The sequence below is a fragment of the Cherax quadricarinatus genome, chromosome 9 (genome assembly GCF_038502225.1).
Source record: "Cherax quadricarinatus isolate ZL_2023a chromosome 9, ASM3850222v1, whole genome shotgun sequence".
NCBI lineage: Eukaryota > Metazoa > Arthropoda > Malacostraca > Decapoda > Parastacidae > Cherax > Cherax quadricarinatus.
In genome coordinates this window covers 61,307,075-61,323,241 of record NC_091300.1, presented here as the reverse complement: position 1 = coordinate 61,323,241, position 16,167 = coordinate 61,307,075, and the positions used below count along the sequence as shown (strand labels likewise).

Here is a 16,167-nt window from a genome sequence, read left to right as displayed (position 1 = left end):
GCAACAGTCATCACCCACGCTTCACACCCATATAAGAGCGTTGGTAAAACTATACTCTCATACATTCCCCTCTTTGCCTCCAAGGACAAAGTTCTTTGTCTCCACAGACTCCTAAGTGCACCACTCACTCTTTTTCCCTCATCAATTCTATGATTCACCTCATCTTTCATAGACCCATCCGCTGACACGTCCACTCCCAAATATCTGAATACGTTCACCTCCTCCATACTCTCTCCCTCCAATCTGATATTCAATCTTTCATCACCTAATCTTTTTGTTATCCTCATAACCTTACTCTTTCCTGTATTCACCTTTAATTTTCTTCTTTTGCACACCCTACCAAATTCATCCACCAATCTCTGCAACTTCTCTTCAGAATCTCCCAAGAGCACAGTGTCATCAGCAAAGAGCAGCTGTGACAACTCCCACTTTGTGTGTGATTCTTTATCTTTTAACTCCACGCCTCTTGCCAAGACCCTCGCATTTACTTCTCTTACAACCCCATCTATAAATATATTAAACAGCCACGGTGACATCACACATCCTTGTCTAAGGCCTACTTTTACTGGGAAAAAATTTCCCTCTTTCCTACATACTCTAACTTGAGCCTCACTATCCTCGTAAAAACTCTTCACTGCTTTCAGTAACCTACCTCCTACACCATACACTTGCAACATCTGCCACATTGCCCCCCTATCCACCCTGTCATACGCCTTTTCCAAATCCATAAATGCCACAAAGACCTCTTTAGCCTTATCTAAATACTGTTCACTTATATGTTTCACTGTAAACACCTGGTCCACACACCCCCTACGTTTCCTAAAACCTCCTTGTTCATCTGCTATCCTATTCTCCGTCTTACTCTTAATTCTTTCAATTATAACTCTACCATACACTTTACCAGGTACACTCAACAGACTTATCCCCCTATAATTTTTGCACTCTCTTTTATCCCCTTTGCCTTTATACAAAGGAACTATGCATGCTCTCTGCCAATCCCTAGGTACCTTACCCTCTTCCATACATTTATTAAATAATTGCACCAACCACTCCAAAACTATATCCCCACCTGCTTTTAACATTTCTATCTTTATCCCATCAATCCCGGCTGCCTTACCCCCTTTCATTTTACCTACTGCCTCACGAACTTCCCCCACACTCACAACTGGCTCTTCCTCACTCCTACAAGATGTTATTCCTCCTTGCCCTATACACGAAATCACAGCTTCCCTATCTTCATCAACATTTAACAATTCCTCAAAATATTCCCTCCATCTTCCCAATACCTCTAACTCTCCATTTAATAACTCTCCTCTCCTATTTTTAACTGACAAATCCATTTGTTCTCTAGGCTTTCTTAACTTGTTAATCTCACTCCAAAACTTTTTCTTATTTTCAACAAAATTTGTTGATAACATCTCACCCACTCTCTCATTTGCTCTCTTTTTACATTGCTTCACCACTCTCTTAACCTCTCTCTTTTTCTCCATATACTCTTCCCTCCTTGCATCACTTCTACTTTGTAAAAACTTCTCATATGCTAACTTTTTCTCCCTTACTACTCTCTTTACATCATCATTCCACCAATCGCTCCTCTTCCCTCCTGCACCCACTTTCCTGTAACCACAAACTTCTGCTGAACACTCTAACACTACATTTTTAAACCTACCCCATACCTCTTCGACCCCATTGCCTATGCTCTCATTAGCCCATCTATCCTCCAATAGCTGTTTATATCTTACCCTAACTGCCTCCTCTTTTAGTTTATAAACCTTCACCTCTCTCTTCCCTGATGCTTCTATTCTCCTTGTATCCCATCTACCTTTTACTCTCAGTGTAGCTACAACTAGAAAGTGATCTGATATATCTGTGGCCCCTCTATAAACATGTACATCCTGAAGTCTACTCAACAGTCTTTTATCTACCAATACATAATCCAACAAACTACTGTCATTTCGCCCTACATCATATCGTGTATACTTATTTATCCTCTTTTTCTTAAAATATGTATTACCTATAACTAAACCCCTTTCTATACAAAGTTCAATCAAAGGGCTCCCATTATCATTTACACCTGGCACCCCAAACTTACCTACCACACCCTCTCTAAAAGTTTCTCCTACTTTAGCATTCAGGTCCCCTACCACAATTACTCTCTCACTTGGTTCAAAGGCTCCTATACATTCACTTAACATCTCCCAAAATCTCTCTCTCTCCTCTGCATTCCTCTCTTCTCCAGGTGCATACACGCTTATTATGACCCACTTCTCGCATCCAACCTTTACTTTAATCCACATAATTCTTGAATTTACACATTCATATTCTCTTTTCTCCTTCCATAACTGATCATTTAACATTACTGCTACCCCTTCCTTTGCTCTAACTCTCTCAGATACTCCAGATTTAATCCCATTTATTTCCCCCCACTGAAACTCTCTTACCCCCTTCAGCTTTGTTTCGCTTAGGGCCAGGACATCCAACTTCTTTTCATTCATAACATCAGCAATCATCTGTTTCTTGTCATCCGCACTACATCCACGCACATTTAAGCAACCCAGTTTTATAAAGTTTTTCTTCTTCTCTTTTTTAGTAAATGTATACAGGAGAAGGGGTTACTAGCCCATTGCTCCCGGCATTTTAGTCGCCTCATACGACACGCATGGCTTACGGAGGAAAGATTCTTTTTCCACTTCCCCATGGACAATAGAAGAAATAAAAAAGAACAAGAGCTATTTAGAAAAAGGAGAAAAACCTAGATGTATGTATATATATATATGCATGTGCGTGTCTGTGAAGTGTGACCAAAGTGTAAGTAGGAGTAGCAAGATATCCCTGTTATCTTAGCGTGTTTATGAGACAGAAAAAGAAACCAGCAATCCTACCATCATGCAAAACAGTTACAGGTTTTTGTTTCACAGTCATCTGGCAGGACGGTAGTACTTCCCTGGGTGGTTGCTGTCTACCAACCTACTACAGGAAAAATGTACAGTAGGGGTATTATTGAAAGAATTAGAGGTAAGACAGAATGTAGGATTGCGGATGAGCAAGGAGGCTTTAGAGTGGCTAGGGGATGTGTAGATCAAGTGTTTACATTGAAGCATATATGTGAACAGTATTTAGGTAAAGATAGGGAAATTTTCACTGCATTTATGGATTTAGAAAAGGCTTATGCTAGAGTAGATAGGGGAGCATTGTGGCAGATGCTGCAAGTATATGGAATAGGTAGTAACCTACTAAATGCTGTAAAGAGTTTTTATGAAGACAATGAGTGCTCAGGTTAGCGTGTGTAGGAGAGGGAGATTACTTCCTGGTAAAACTAGGTCTTGACAGGGATGTGTAATGTCACTATGGTTGTTTAATATATTTATAGATGGGGTTGTAAAAGAAGTAAATGCTAGGATGTTGGGGAGAGGGGTGGGATTAAATTATGGGGAATCAAATACAAAATGGGAGTTGACAGTTACATTTTGCTGATGATACTGTGCTTATGGGAAATTCTAAAGAAAAGTTGCAAAGGTTAGTGGACGAGTTTGGGAGGGTGTGTAAAGGTAGAAAGTTGAAAGTGAACATAGAAAATTTGAGTAAGGAGATGAGAGTATCAAATGATTTAGGTAAAGAAAAATTGGATATCAAATTGGGGAGGAGGAGTATGGAAGAAGTGAATCTTTTCAGATATTTGGGAATGGACTTGCCAGCAGATGGGCCTATGAAGGATGAGGTTAATCATAGAATTGATGAAGGAAAAAGGTGAGTGTTGCATTGAGGTATCTGTGGAGACAAAAATGTTATCCATGGAGTCAAAGAAGGGAATGTACGAAATTATAGTGTGCCAACACACTTTTATGGGTGCAGCGAGGAGGCAACTGGAGGCAGTGGAGATGTCCTGTCTGAGTGCAATGTGTGGTGTAAATATTATGCAGAGAATTCGGAGTGTGGAAATTAGGAGGAGGTGTGGAGTTACTAAACATATTAGTCAGAGGGCTAAAGAAGGGTTGTTGAAGTAGTTTGGTCATTTAGAGAGAATGGATCTAAGTAGAATGACTTGTAGAGCATATAAATCTGTAGCAGAAGGAAGGTGGGGTAGGGGTTGTCCTCGAGAAGGTTGGAGGGACGGGATAAAGGAGGTTTTGTGGGCTAGGGGCTTGGACTTCCAGCAAGCGTGCGTGTGTGTGTGTGTGTGTGTGTGTGTGTGTGTGTGTGTGTGTGTGTGTGTGTGTGTGTGTGTGTGTGTGTGTGTGTGTGTGTGTGTGTGTGTGTGTGTGTGTGTGTGTGTGTGTGTGTGTGTGTGTGTGTGTGTGTGTGTGTTATAGATAGGGGTGAATGGAGATGAATGGTTTTTGGGACCTGATGAGCTGTTGGAGTGTGAGCAGGGTAATATTTAGTGAAGGGATGCAGGGAAACCGGTTTTTTTTTTATATAGCCAGACTTGAGTACTGGAAATGGGAAGTACAATACCTACACTTTAAAGGAGGGGATTGGGATATTGGCAGTTTGGAGGGGTATGTTATATATCTTTATACATGTATGCTTCTAATCTGTTATATCTGGGCACCTCTGCAAAAAAGATGGTGATTGTGTGTGAGTGAGGTGGAAGTGTTTTTCTTTTTTGGGAATTTTCTTTCCTTTTGGGTCACCCTGCCTCGGTAGGAGATGGCCGACTTGTTTAAAAAAAAAAATTGGATAACTTACATCACACATTACTTGCCAGAAATTTAAAAATTATCAATAGCAGTATCTAGTGAAAGTGTTGAATGATGATGGAAGTATTTTCTTTTTGGAGATTTTTTTTTTGGGTCACCCTGCCTTAGTGGGAGGTGGCCAACTTGTTGAAAAAAAAAAAAAACATACACAAAAAAAATAATGCTTCAATGTAAGTACTTGATGTACACATCCCCTACCCTTTCTAAAGCCTCCTCATTCATCTGCAATCCTACTGTCTTACCCTACCATATATCACCCTACCATACACTTTTCCTGGTATACAGTGGACCTCTGGTTCACGATATTAACCCGTTCCTGAGAGCTCATCGTAAACCAAAATTATCGGAAAGCGAATCAATTTTCCCCATAAGAAATAATGAAAATCAAATTAATCCGTGCAAGACACCCAAAAGTATAAAAAAAAAATTTTGTTTTACCACATGAAATATTAATTTTAATACAAACTGAAGAAGACATGCACAGTTACATGACACTTACCTTTATTGAAGATCTGGTGATGATTGATGGGATGGGAGGAGGGGAGAGTGTTGATGGTCTTAGTGTTTAGAAGGGGAATCCCCTTCCATTAGGACTTGAGGTAGCAAGTCCTTTTCTGGGGTTACTTCCCTTCTTTTAATGCCACTAGGACCAGCTTGAGTCACTGGACTTTTGTCGCACAACATATCTGTCCATAGAGGCCTGTACCTCTTGTTCCTTTATGACTTTCCTAAAGTGTTTCACAACATTGTCAGTGTAATAGTCACCAGCATGGCTTGCAATAGCTGCGTGAGGGTGATTTTCATCACCCTTTTCACAAATGATCGCTTGAGAGATGCTATCTCCTGCTATCTGTTTTTCATTTATCCACACCAATAACAGTCTCTCAACATTTTCTAACACTTGTGGTCGCTGTTTCGTAATCACAGTTGCACCTTTTGCAAGAACAGCTTCCTTGATTGCCGTTTTCCTGCTCACTATAGTAGAGATGGTTGATTGGGGTTTACTATACAACCTGACCAGTTCCGACACACACACTCCACTTGCGTACTTTGCAATTATCTCTTTCTTCATTTCAACAGTCATTAGCACCCTTGGTCTCGAAGGGTTGGCATTAGGAGCTTTCTTGGGGCCCATGGTGACTTATTTTGCAGAAACAAGCACCAAAAACAGTGATAATATGGATAATATGGAATGTACCGAATGTATCCTTAGATGCGCGCACACTGGCTGGCTTGTAAACACTGGTACACATGGGGGAGTTCAGGCCACAAGTGGACACGTCTCGTACGAATCATATCGCATACTGGGTTTTGTATTGGGAAGCGAGGCAAAATTTTTTCAATCATGCATCGGCAACCGAATTTATCGGATACCGGTAACATCGGGAACCAGGGTCCACTGTACTTGGTAAACTTATTCCCCTATAATTTTTACAATGTCTTTTGTCTCCCTTCCCTTTATATAAAGGAACTATACACACACTAACAATCCCTAGGTACCTTCCCCTCTTTCATACATTTATTAAACAAAAAAAAAACAACCACTCCAACTCAATATCCCCCTCTGTTTTTAACATTTCTGTCATTATCCTGTCAGCTTTTACTGCTTTACTCCCTTTCATTGTACATAATGCCTTATGCACCTCCCCCACACTCACATCCTGCTCTTCTTCACTCCTAAAAGATGTTATACTTCCCTGACCATTGCATGAAATTTCCACCTCCCTTCATTGACATTTAAAAGTTCCTCAAAATATTCCCGCCATCTACCCAATACCTCCAGCTCCCCTCTACTAACTCCTCTACTCTGCTTTTAACTGACAAATCCGTTTGTTCTCTAGGCTTTCTTAACTTGTTTATCTCCAAAATTTTTTCATATTTTCTGCAAAATTTCTTGCCAGTGCCTCTCCCACTTTCATCTACTCTCCTTTTGCACTCTCTCAACACTCTCTTCACCTTTCTTTTACTCTCCATATACTCTGCTCTTCTTACAATACTTGTGCTTTGTAAAAACTTCTCATAAGCTACCTTTTTCTCTTTTATCTCACCCTTTACTTTCATCATTCTACCAATCACTCCTCTTTCCTCCTGCACCCAGCCTCATATAGCCACAAATTTCTGCCCCCCCACATTCTAATGCTGCATTTTTAAAACTATCCCAACCCTCTTCAACCCCCCACCCCCCCCACTACTCATTCTTGCATTAGCCCACCTTTTTGCCAATAGTTACTTATATCTCACCCTAACTTCCTCCTCCCCCCTTAGTTTATACACTTTTACCTCTCTCTTACTTACTGTTTCCCTTTTCCTTTTGTCCCATCTACCTTTTACTCTTAACTGTAGCTACAACTAAATGATCCGATATATCTGTTGCCCCTCTGTAAACATGTACATCCTGAAGCCTAGACTTCTGCGTCAGCCTTCGTCTAGTGTGGATGTCTCTCTCGCGCCTGTGTATCAGTGACATTTCCACTGTTCTTTCTGGGACACTTGTCCTCATCTATTTTGCCTGCCAGGCACTCTACAGGAGGGGGCACCTTTACATCGGCCTACTTTAGCCAGCTCCATTTTTTTCCACTCTGCAGAAAATTCTTTAACGGCCTTTGGTGGGAAGCCGGTTACTGAACTCAAGTGGGAGTGTGGGCGTCCCTCTCTGCTGAGGCTTGCTAAGGGGGGTCCACCGGATATCATTGGAAACTTCAAGCTTCTTTCTCTATTTACAAAGGAACTTTTGTTCCTTTTTTTTTCATCACCCAGCCGTGGGCAACAAATCTTCCTCGTACCAGTGAGAAACCAGGCTCAGTATGGCGTATGCTGTCAGTGGCCCTGATAAACCCAACAACAACAACAACAACAACATCCTGAAGCCTACCCATCAACCTTTTATCCACCAATGCATAATCTAACAAACTACTTTCATTATGTGCTATATCATACCTTGTATACTTATTTTTCCTCATTTTCATAAAATGTGCATTACTAATTACCAAGCCTCTTTCTACTCATAGCTCAATCAACCACTTGACTGTCGCAACCCCAAATCCTGAGATGCCTCCTGGTGTCGCAAAATCCCCCCTTCCCCCCAAAATTATTTTTTCTTGTGAAATGATAGAGAATCTTTTACCGATTGTAATGACACCAAAAGAAACTGCCTATTTACCGAAACAAGAAATAGAAGATTTATTGTTATGCAGACTACTGCAGTATTGTAATATTTGTATAAATAATGTCAACTCATTCATGACTGCATATTAGAATGGCTACTTGGACATTTATTGGAAAATGACATTTGTTTACTTTTGAACATCGGCAAAAATCAAACATTTCCCCTAGTTTGAGCTCCATTCCAAGGTTGTTTTCTTAGTAAATCCAGTCAAAATCACCTCTATTTCTATAATATGTTTTGTATTCTATCAAATGAGACCAAGAAAACGAGAATACAACCATAAATACTATATGAAAATAGACCACAAAGTCAGCATTTTAATTAAAAAAAAAGTCAGTTTTTTTTCCTCATGCACTGCATGCTCCAGGATTTTTTTTATATGGTGCACACTGACCACACAGACCCATTCTCTCACATGTGGTCCTACCAGCTTTCTCCTGCTTGATTTGAAGCCGCTAGAATTTGAGTACGTATATATACGTCAAAAACAGTGGCTCGTGAGACATATATATACGACCAAAACAGTGAAAGAGTTAACCCTTTGAGGGTCGACAGGCCCTCTCCGAAACTCGTTCGCAGGGTCAGCCAAATTTAACCCTTTGAGGGTCGACAGGCCCTCTCCGAAACTCGTTCTCAGGGTCGGCCAAATTTCAAAAAAAAAAAAAATTATTTTTTCCTATGAAAAAATAGTTTTTTTTTCTAAACATTATAGGATAAACAAAAAAATTTTACCATCAATACTTACGGAGATATGGATGCATGAAGTTTGCAGAAAATGAGCCGCGTATGGCAACAGCGGCGACTGCCGCTCACCCGGTAAACTTTGATTTACTTGTATTTGAAGGTTTGTTGTTTTTTTTCACTATTTTATTTTTTCACATAACTTATGTGGCCTATGAGACCAAAGTAAGGTGCAGTGTACATATATACACTCGTTGTATACAACACAATAAGCACACAAACATAATTATCAATATATTGTTTACAAAACTTGTTTACAAAAACAAACAATACAAAACATTGTTTATTATTATTGTTCTATAATATATATACCAATATACAGTCACTGAACATATTCCTATTAGTTCTGCAGCTTGTGGAACTCTGAAACATGGTGTCATACACAATGGTGTTTTATCTTTCTCCCTCATTCTATCTCTTTCAATCTGTCTCTCTCTTTCTATCTGTCTGTCTATCTCTGTCTCACAGGTACACATAAATACAAGTATACATAGTATAAATTACCTAGGATAACCCAAGAAACCCAGACAAAGTGCTATACTCTGCTTGAAGATGTGAGTAAAAGTGATGACGCAGTCTTGTGGCTCTCTGAGACAGAGAGCTAGATGGATAGACAGGGAGCTTGACAGACAGGCAAATAGACAGACAGAAATGTTAGTATACCAGCAAAAACAAAGGGAGGGCGATGTTCATCTCATCTTTTGGCATCAGCTCTACCCTCATTTACCCTCATCAAACGTCAGCACTTATCAGATGTTATCTCCCCTTATCTTGTTACTGTCATGGGTGAACATTTATTATTACATATTATTATTATTACCTATTATTATTATGTATTATTATTATTACCTATTATTATTATGTATTATTATTATTATGTATTATTATTATTATGTATTATTATTATGTATTATTGTTACCATTACGTATTCTTCTTCTTCCTCCTCCTCCTCCTCCTCCTCCTCTTCCTCCTCCTCCTCCTCCTCCTCCTCTTCCTCCTCTTCTTCCTCCTCCTCCTCCTCCTCCTCCTCTGCCTCCTCCTCCTCTTGCCTCCTCCTCCTCTTGCCTCCTCCTCCTCTTGCCTCCTCCTCCTCTTGCCTCCTCCTCCTCTGCCTCCTCCTCCTCCTCCTCCATTCTTGGAACAAGTTTGAAGAGCTTGTAGTTCATAATCACTATCATTATCATCACCAATGCTCACATCTGAGTCTGGGATTTTGGAAAATAGGAGTTTCCTCTTTGATTCTGGTACAACTGAACGACGGCCCAGCACCAGAGGTGGAAGGCTGTGGGTTGTCTGGGTTTTCCTCACTATTACCCATATTATGGTCATTAGTTTCGGTCAAAACCTCACCAGAACCTTGAAACTCATCTTCACTGTCACTTCCATCTGTATTAGAACTGTCACTGGGGAACAAAAGTGTCCCAATTCGCCGAGGAGTGAGGAACTTCTTACCGCAGGGCACGTGGAAATTGTGTACTATGATGGCATTCCCACAATGCACCACTGGGTCCCAGATTTTTTTCCTACTGCGCACATCCACCACACAGACCCATTCTCTCACATCTAGGCTTATCAGCCTTTTCCTGCGAGATTTGAGGCCGCTAGAATTTATGCGTACTAGTACGTCAAAAACCCCTACGCGTAAGACGTACTAGTACGACCAAAACCCTCAAAGGGTTAAAAAAAAAAAAAATTATTTTCTCTTATGAAAAGATAGAGAATCTTTTCCCGATCATAAAGACACCAAAAGTTTGAAATTTGATAGAAAACTTACGGAATTATGCTCTCGCAAAGTTAGCGGTCTCGGCGATGTTTACGCATCGGCAATTTTGCCCACTTTGAGTCCCATTTTTGGCCAATTTCACTGTACTAGTCGACAAAAAACATGAATATTTCGCTAGAACTCCATTTTTTCTATCGAATGGGTGCAAGAAACCACCCATTTATGAAATTCAACTATCCAATACAGTGGTCAGAATTTAGCAATTTTGCCAATTTCACACAAATTTCAAAAGATGCCAGTTTCCGAATAGGGTCCAGAATAAACAAGAAAGACATTCCTGGCACTAAAATGACATTTCCTCTAGTCATTAGTCACGTCTCAAGGCCCCTCTTATATTCTTTTGCTTTCCACTTTGAATTTTTATTCTCACAAAAAATATAAGATTTACTGTTATGCAGACTACTGCATTAGTGTAAAAAATGGTATAAATATTATTGGTGCACTTGTGAAAGAATATTAGACTCACCAGTTGACGTGTATTGCACGCTTGGCACGATTTGTTTACTTTTGAAGTTTGGTAAAATTCGAACATTTCTGCTACTTTGAGCTCAATTTCAAGGCACCTTTCATTGTAAAACCAGTCAAAATCATCTCAATTTCTGAAATATGTCTTCCATTCTATAAAATGAGACCAAGAAAACTAGAATACAACAATAAATACCATACAAAAATGCACTGCAAAGTCGCTGATTTATTCCAAAAAAATGGTCAAAGTTTTTTTTTTCTCATTATGCACTGTGTGTTGCAGGATTTTTTTTAGACTGTGCACACTGACCACATAGACCCATTCTTTCATATGAAGGCCTACCAGCTTTCTCCCACTAGATTTGAGGCCGCTAGAATTTATGCGTACTAGTACGTCAAAAACCCCTACGCGTAAGACGTACTAGTACGACCAAAACCCTCAAAGGGTTAAAGGCTCCCCATTTTCATTTAGCCCTGGCACCCCAAATTTACCTACTACTACCTCCCCAACATTTTTACCCACTTGAGCATTGAGATCCCCATCCACAAGTACTCTCTCACTTGGTTCAAATCTCCCCATGCACTCAACGTTTCCCAAAATCTCTCTCTCTCCTCTACACTTCTCTCTTCTCCAGGTGCATAAACATGTGCTATAACCCACTTATCACATGCAACCCTTATTTTACACACACAATCCTTGAATTTATACATTTGTATTCCCTCTTTTCCTGCCAGAACTTATCCTTCAACATTATTGCTACTCGTCCTTTAGCTCTATTTGAAACCCCTGACCTAATCCCATTTATTTCTCCATACTGAAACTCTCCTACCCCCTTCAGCTTTGTTTCACTTAACCCTTTCAGGGTCGGCAGGCCCTCTCCCAAACCTGTTCTCAGGGTCGGTAAAATTTTAAAAAAAATAAATTATTTTTTTCTTATGAAAAGATAGTTTTTTTCTGAATTTTATAGGCTAAATGAATTTTTTTTTACCATCAATACTTACCGAGATATGGAGGCATGAAGTTGACAGAAAATGACCGGCATACGGTAACATCGCCGACTGACGGTCACCCAGTATTACTTTATTTTTTAGGTACTATTTTCTATTATTTTTAATTTTTTTTCCAAGTAACTTTTATGACCTGGGAGACCAATATGAGCACTATTTTGTAAGTTATTTCTTTTTCTATACTACACAATAACTGCATAAACACTGTTGTCACTGTTTTGTTTACAAAAAATATTTACACAAATGAACAATACAAAATGTTGTTTATTACTATTTTTCTGTATTTTATATACATATATACAGTCACAGGGTATGTTTTTAGAAGTTGTGCAGCTTGTGGAAGTCTTTGAAACATGGTTTCATGCACAATGGTGTTTTACACTCCTCACACATAAAATGAGTGTCTGCGTTGTTGTGGGCGTTTTTTTGTATATGCACAGATGTAACACCTCTTCTGAGCCTTTTTCTTGAAAGCAGTAGCAGGCAGTTTTGTTAGGAAGTGATCACCATGCTTCAGACGAGAAGGTAGTTGTTGATAATTACGTGGGCGGTTTTCTATTGCAGGTGCTGTTCCTTGGTACTTGATTATTATTTGTCTCATGGCAGACAAACAGAATTCGCCATATGATGGTTTGTTTCTGATCCTCGTCTTATATATATTATAAGCATTGAGCATGGAAATGTCCAGAAGATGGAAAAAGAGTTTTATGTACCACTTGTAACTTTTGTGAACACAATCAGCAAACCCAATCTGCATGTCACATTTGTCCACTGAATGCATATTGAGGGTGTAGTCAATCACAGCTGCAGGTTTTAGAATGGGTTCATTGCTTTCTCTATGCTGCCTGCCAGTGTCTGCCATTTCATTAGGGTGAACTGATGACAACAGTGTGACATTTCATTTGTCATGCCACCGAAATGCTATGATGTTATTGGCAGCAAAGGCTTGCACCTCATCTCTATGAGTACCAGCGTCGAACCTGGGCATATGTTTACAATTTGCACACACTGTGCCACACACATCTGTCATGTTCACTCGCAAAAAATCACTGAGTAAGGGGCTTGTGTACCAGTTGTCAGTATATTAAATATGTCCCTTACCAAGATATGGTTCCATCATTGTTCTAACCACATCACCGGAGATACCCAGTAACTTTCTGGTATCTCGCAATGTATTACTTCCAGTGTACACAATTATATTCAATACAAGACCACTGTAACAATCACAAAGCACAAACAATTTTATACCAAAGCGTTTCCTCTTGCTTGGTATGTATTGCTTGAATGAGAGTCTTCCTTTGAACAAAATCAAAGACTCGTCAATAACAAGCTTCCTGAAGGGATAAAAATACATATTGAATTTCTGTTTCAGATACATGAATACATTCCTGATCTTATATAACCTGTCATTTCTGTCAGGCCTGGTTTTGTCTGAGAAGTGAAGCATACGTAATAGTAGCACAAATCGATTCACTCCTGTTATATCACTGAAACCTGGGGTTGCAATCAGGCGGTCTGTTGACTAGTATGATTTCACTCAGTGCTTATACACATGTGGCATAAGCATTATTGTGGCAAAGAAAAGATACATCTCAGCCACAGTTGTCTCCTTTCATTGGTGTAGGCGTGAGTTTGGTGAAAGTATTGTGTTTGCCATGGTGTACTTGTAATATCTGTTGCTTTCCCTGACAATAATTTCCATCGGGTTCATCAAAGAATAACTCAAAACATTCCAGTTCACTGGCATTGTTCCCAAGTGTACAAGATGGCCGTATTCCACTTCGACTTTCATCAAAGTGATGGGGATTGGGAACAAAATTGGCAGCCTCCTGCCAATCCCAGGTGCGGTTTGCTGGTGGGTACTGGATATTGACAGGTGGTTGTGGTTGTGGAAGTTGTGGTTGTGGAGGCTGTTGTGGTGGGTGGGTGGGTGGGTGATTGTGGCCTTTGTTGTAGATCAGCTGAGGCAGTGGCGTGGGTGGCAGTATGGGTGGCAGCGTGGCCCACTGCTGGTGCCTAACGGCCGGCACCACCACTACCACCACCATGCACATTTTTCATCCCAATTGCAACATTATCATCCTCATTTTCACTGTCTGTTCCTGTTGTACAGCCATGGGATGTACTGAGATGTACTCCTTTCCCTTGGAATAGCATATGGCACACTACCAGAGCGCATATATCGTTGTATATACTGACGCTTCACTGGAGAATATTCCACTTCACTATCACTGCTGGAACTGTTTTCAAGAGCTTGTAGTTCATATTCACTATCACTGTTATCACCAATGCTCACATCCGAGTCTGGGATATGGGAAAATAGGAGTTTCCTCTTTGATTCTGGTACAACTGAACGTGAACAAGACGGCTCAGCAGCAGAGGTGGAAGGCTGAGAGTCGTCTGGGTTTTCCTCACTATTACCAGTATTATGGTCATTAGTTTTGGTCACAACCTCACCAAAACCTTGAAACTCATCTTCACTGGCCTTTCCATCTGTATTAGAACTGTCACTGGGGAACAAAAGTGTCTCAATTCGCCGAGGAGTGAGGAGCTTCTTACCACGAGGCATAGTGAACAAGGTCTACTAAAATGGCATTCCCACAATGTGCCACTGGGTTCCAGAATTTTTTTCTACCGTGCACACCGACCACGCAGACCCATTCTCTCACATCTAGGCCTACCAGCTGTTTCCCGCTTAATTTGAAGCCACTAGAATTTATGCGTACTTGTACGGCACCAACCCTGAAAGGGTTAAAGCCAGGACATCCAGCTGCTTCCCATTCATAACATCCACAATCATTTCTTATTCATACAACATCCACGCACATTTGAACATCCCACTTTGACGGTTTTCTTCTTTTTCTTTTTAGTAAGCTATATGGGAAAAAGGGTTACTAGCCCATTGTTCCCGGCATTTTAATTGACTTTTACAACACGCATGGCTTATGGAGGAAAAAAATTTATTCCACTTCCCCATGGATATAAAAGGAAAAACACTATAAACAAGAACTATTAAGATAATATCAAAGAAAACTCAAATGAGTGTGTATACATAAACGTGTACATGTATGTGTAGTGTGACCTTAGTGAAAGTAGTAAGACATACCTGAAATCTTGCATGTTTGAGACAGAAAAAGACACCAGCAGTCCTACCATCATGTAAAACAAATACAGGCTTCCTTTTTACACTCGCTTGGTGGGACAGGAGCACCTCCCCGAGTGGTTGCTGTCTACCAACCTACTACCAATTATATATCAAAATTGCTCTTCTTTCTTTCAACAAACCGGCCGTATCCCACCAAGGCAGGGTGGCCCAAAAAGAAAAATGAAAGTTTTTTTTTTTTTTTTTTTTTTTTTAAATTTAGTAATTTATACAGGAGAAGGGGTTACTATCCCCTTGCTCCCGGCATTTTAGTCGCCTCTTACAACACGCATGGCTTACAGAGGAAGAATACTGTTCCACTTCCCCATTGAGATAAGTGGAAATAAACAAGAACAAGAACTAGAAAGAAAATACAAGAAAACCCTGAGGGGTGTGTATATACATGCTCGTACATGTATGTGTAGTGTGACCTAAGTGTAAGAAGTAGCAGCAAGACGTACCTGTAATCTTGCATGTTTGAGACAGAAAAAAGACACCAGCAATCCTACCATCATGCAAAACAAATACAGGCTTTCGTTTTACTCACTTGGCAGGACGGTAGTACCTCCATGGGTGGTTGCTGTCTACCAATTATATATCAGAATTGCTCTTATACAAGTAATTTGTAGCTAAATCTTTGGTGTTTGGATACAATACTGTATTAATCTTTGTTAAACTTAGATTTTATATGATGATATTGCAACTTCCTTAGGACACCTTAAGATTGCCAAGAGGCAAGATGTTAATAAATTTTAACCTGAAAGTAAGAATATGATTATTATTTTTGTAGACATGGTGTTTATTAACAGACAAATCTTTGCAGATGGCAGCAGCAGTAACCAGCAGTATGCACAAGGTAAGAGTTATTCTTTGTGTTGAATTGTTAACCCTTCAGGGCCTGTCCCATATATCTATGGCTTTGAAGCCTGGGTCCAATCTGTAAAACTATGGTTTCCTCATACCAGTAAAAACAGCTGATCCATATGTCGTTCTTCGGGAACTAGTGAATGCTACACCCATAACTAATGAATCGTTGAGTGCATTTGCTGTTAGATTAGACAAACTTTTATCATTTATCAATGCTGTCCAGTCCTCGGCTTTTGTCCCTGACGAGGATAAACCATCCACAGCATCGTTTGCTAAAATAGCAGCTTTTGGAGC

General features: G+C 40.0%; 1 protein-coding gene across 1 annotated transcript in view; it reads left to right on the top strand.

Moving 5' to 3' along the window:
* The window catches only part of LOC128686057 (uncharacterized), a 185,255-nt gene that overhangs the window by 78,163 nt on the left and 90,925 nt on the right, over positions 1–16,167 (top strand). The window contains exon 6 of the mRNA XM_070083448.1: positions 15,830–15,862. Within this exon, the coding sequence (XP_069939549.1) occupies positions 15,830–15,862 (33 nt within the window). The remainder of the gene's footprint in view (positions 1–15,829; positions 15,863–16,167) is intronic.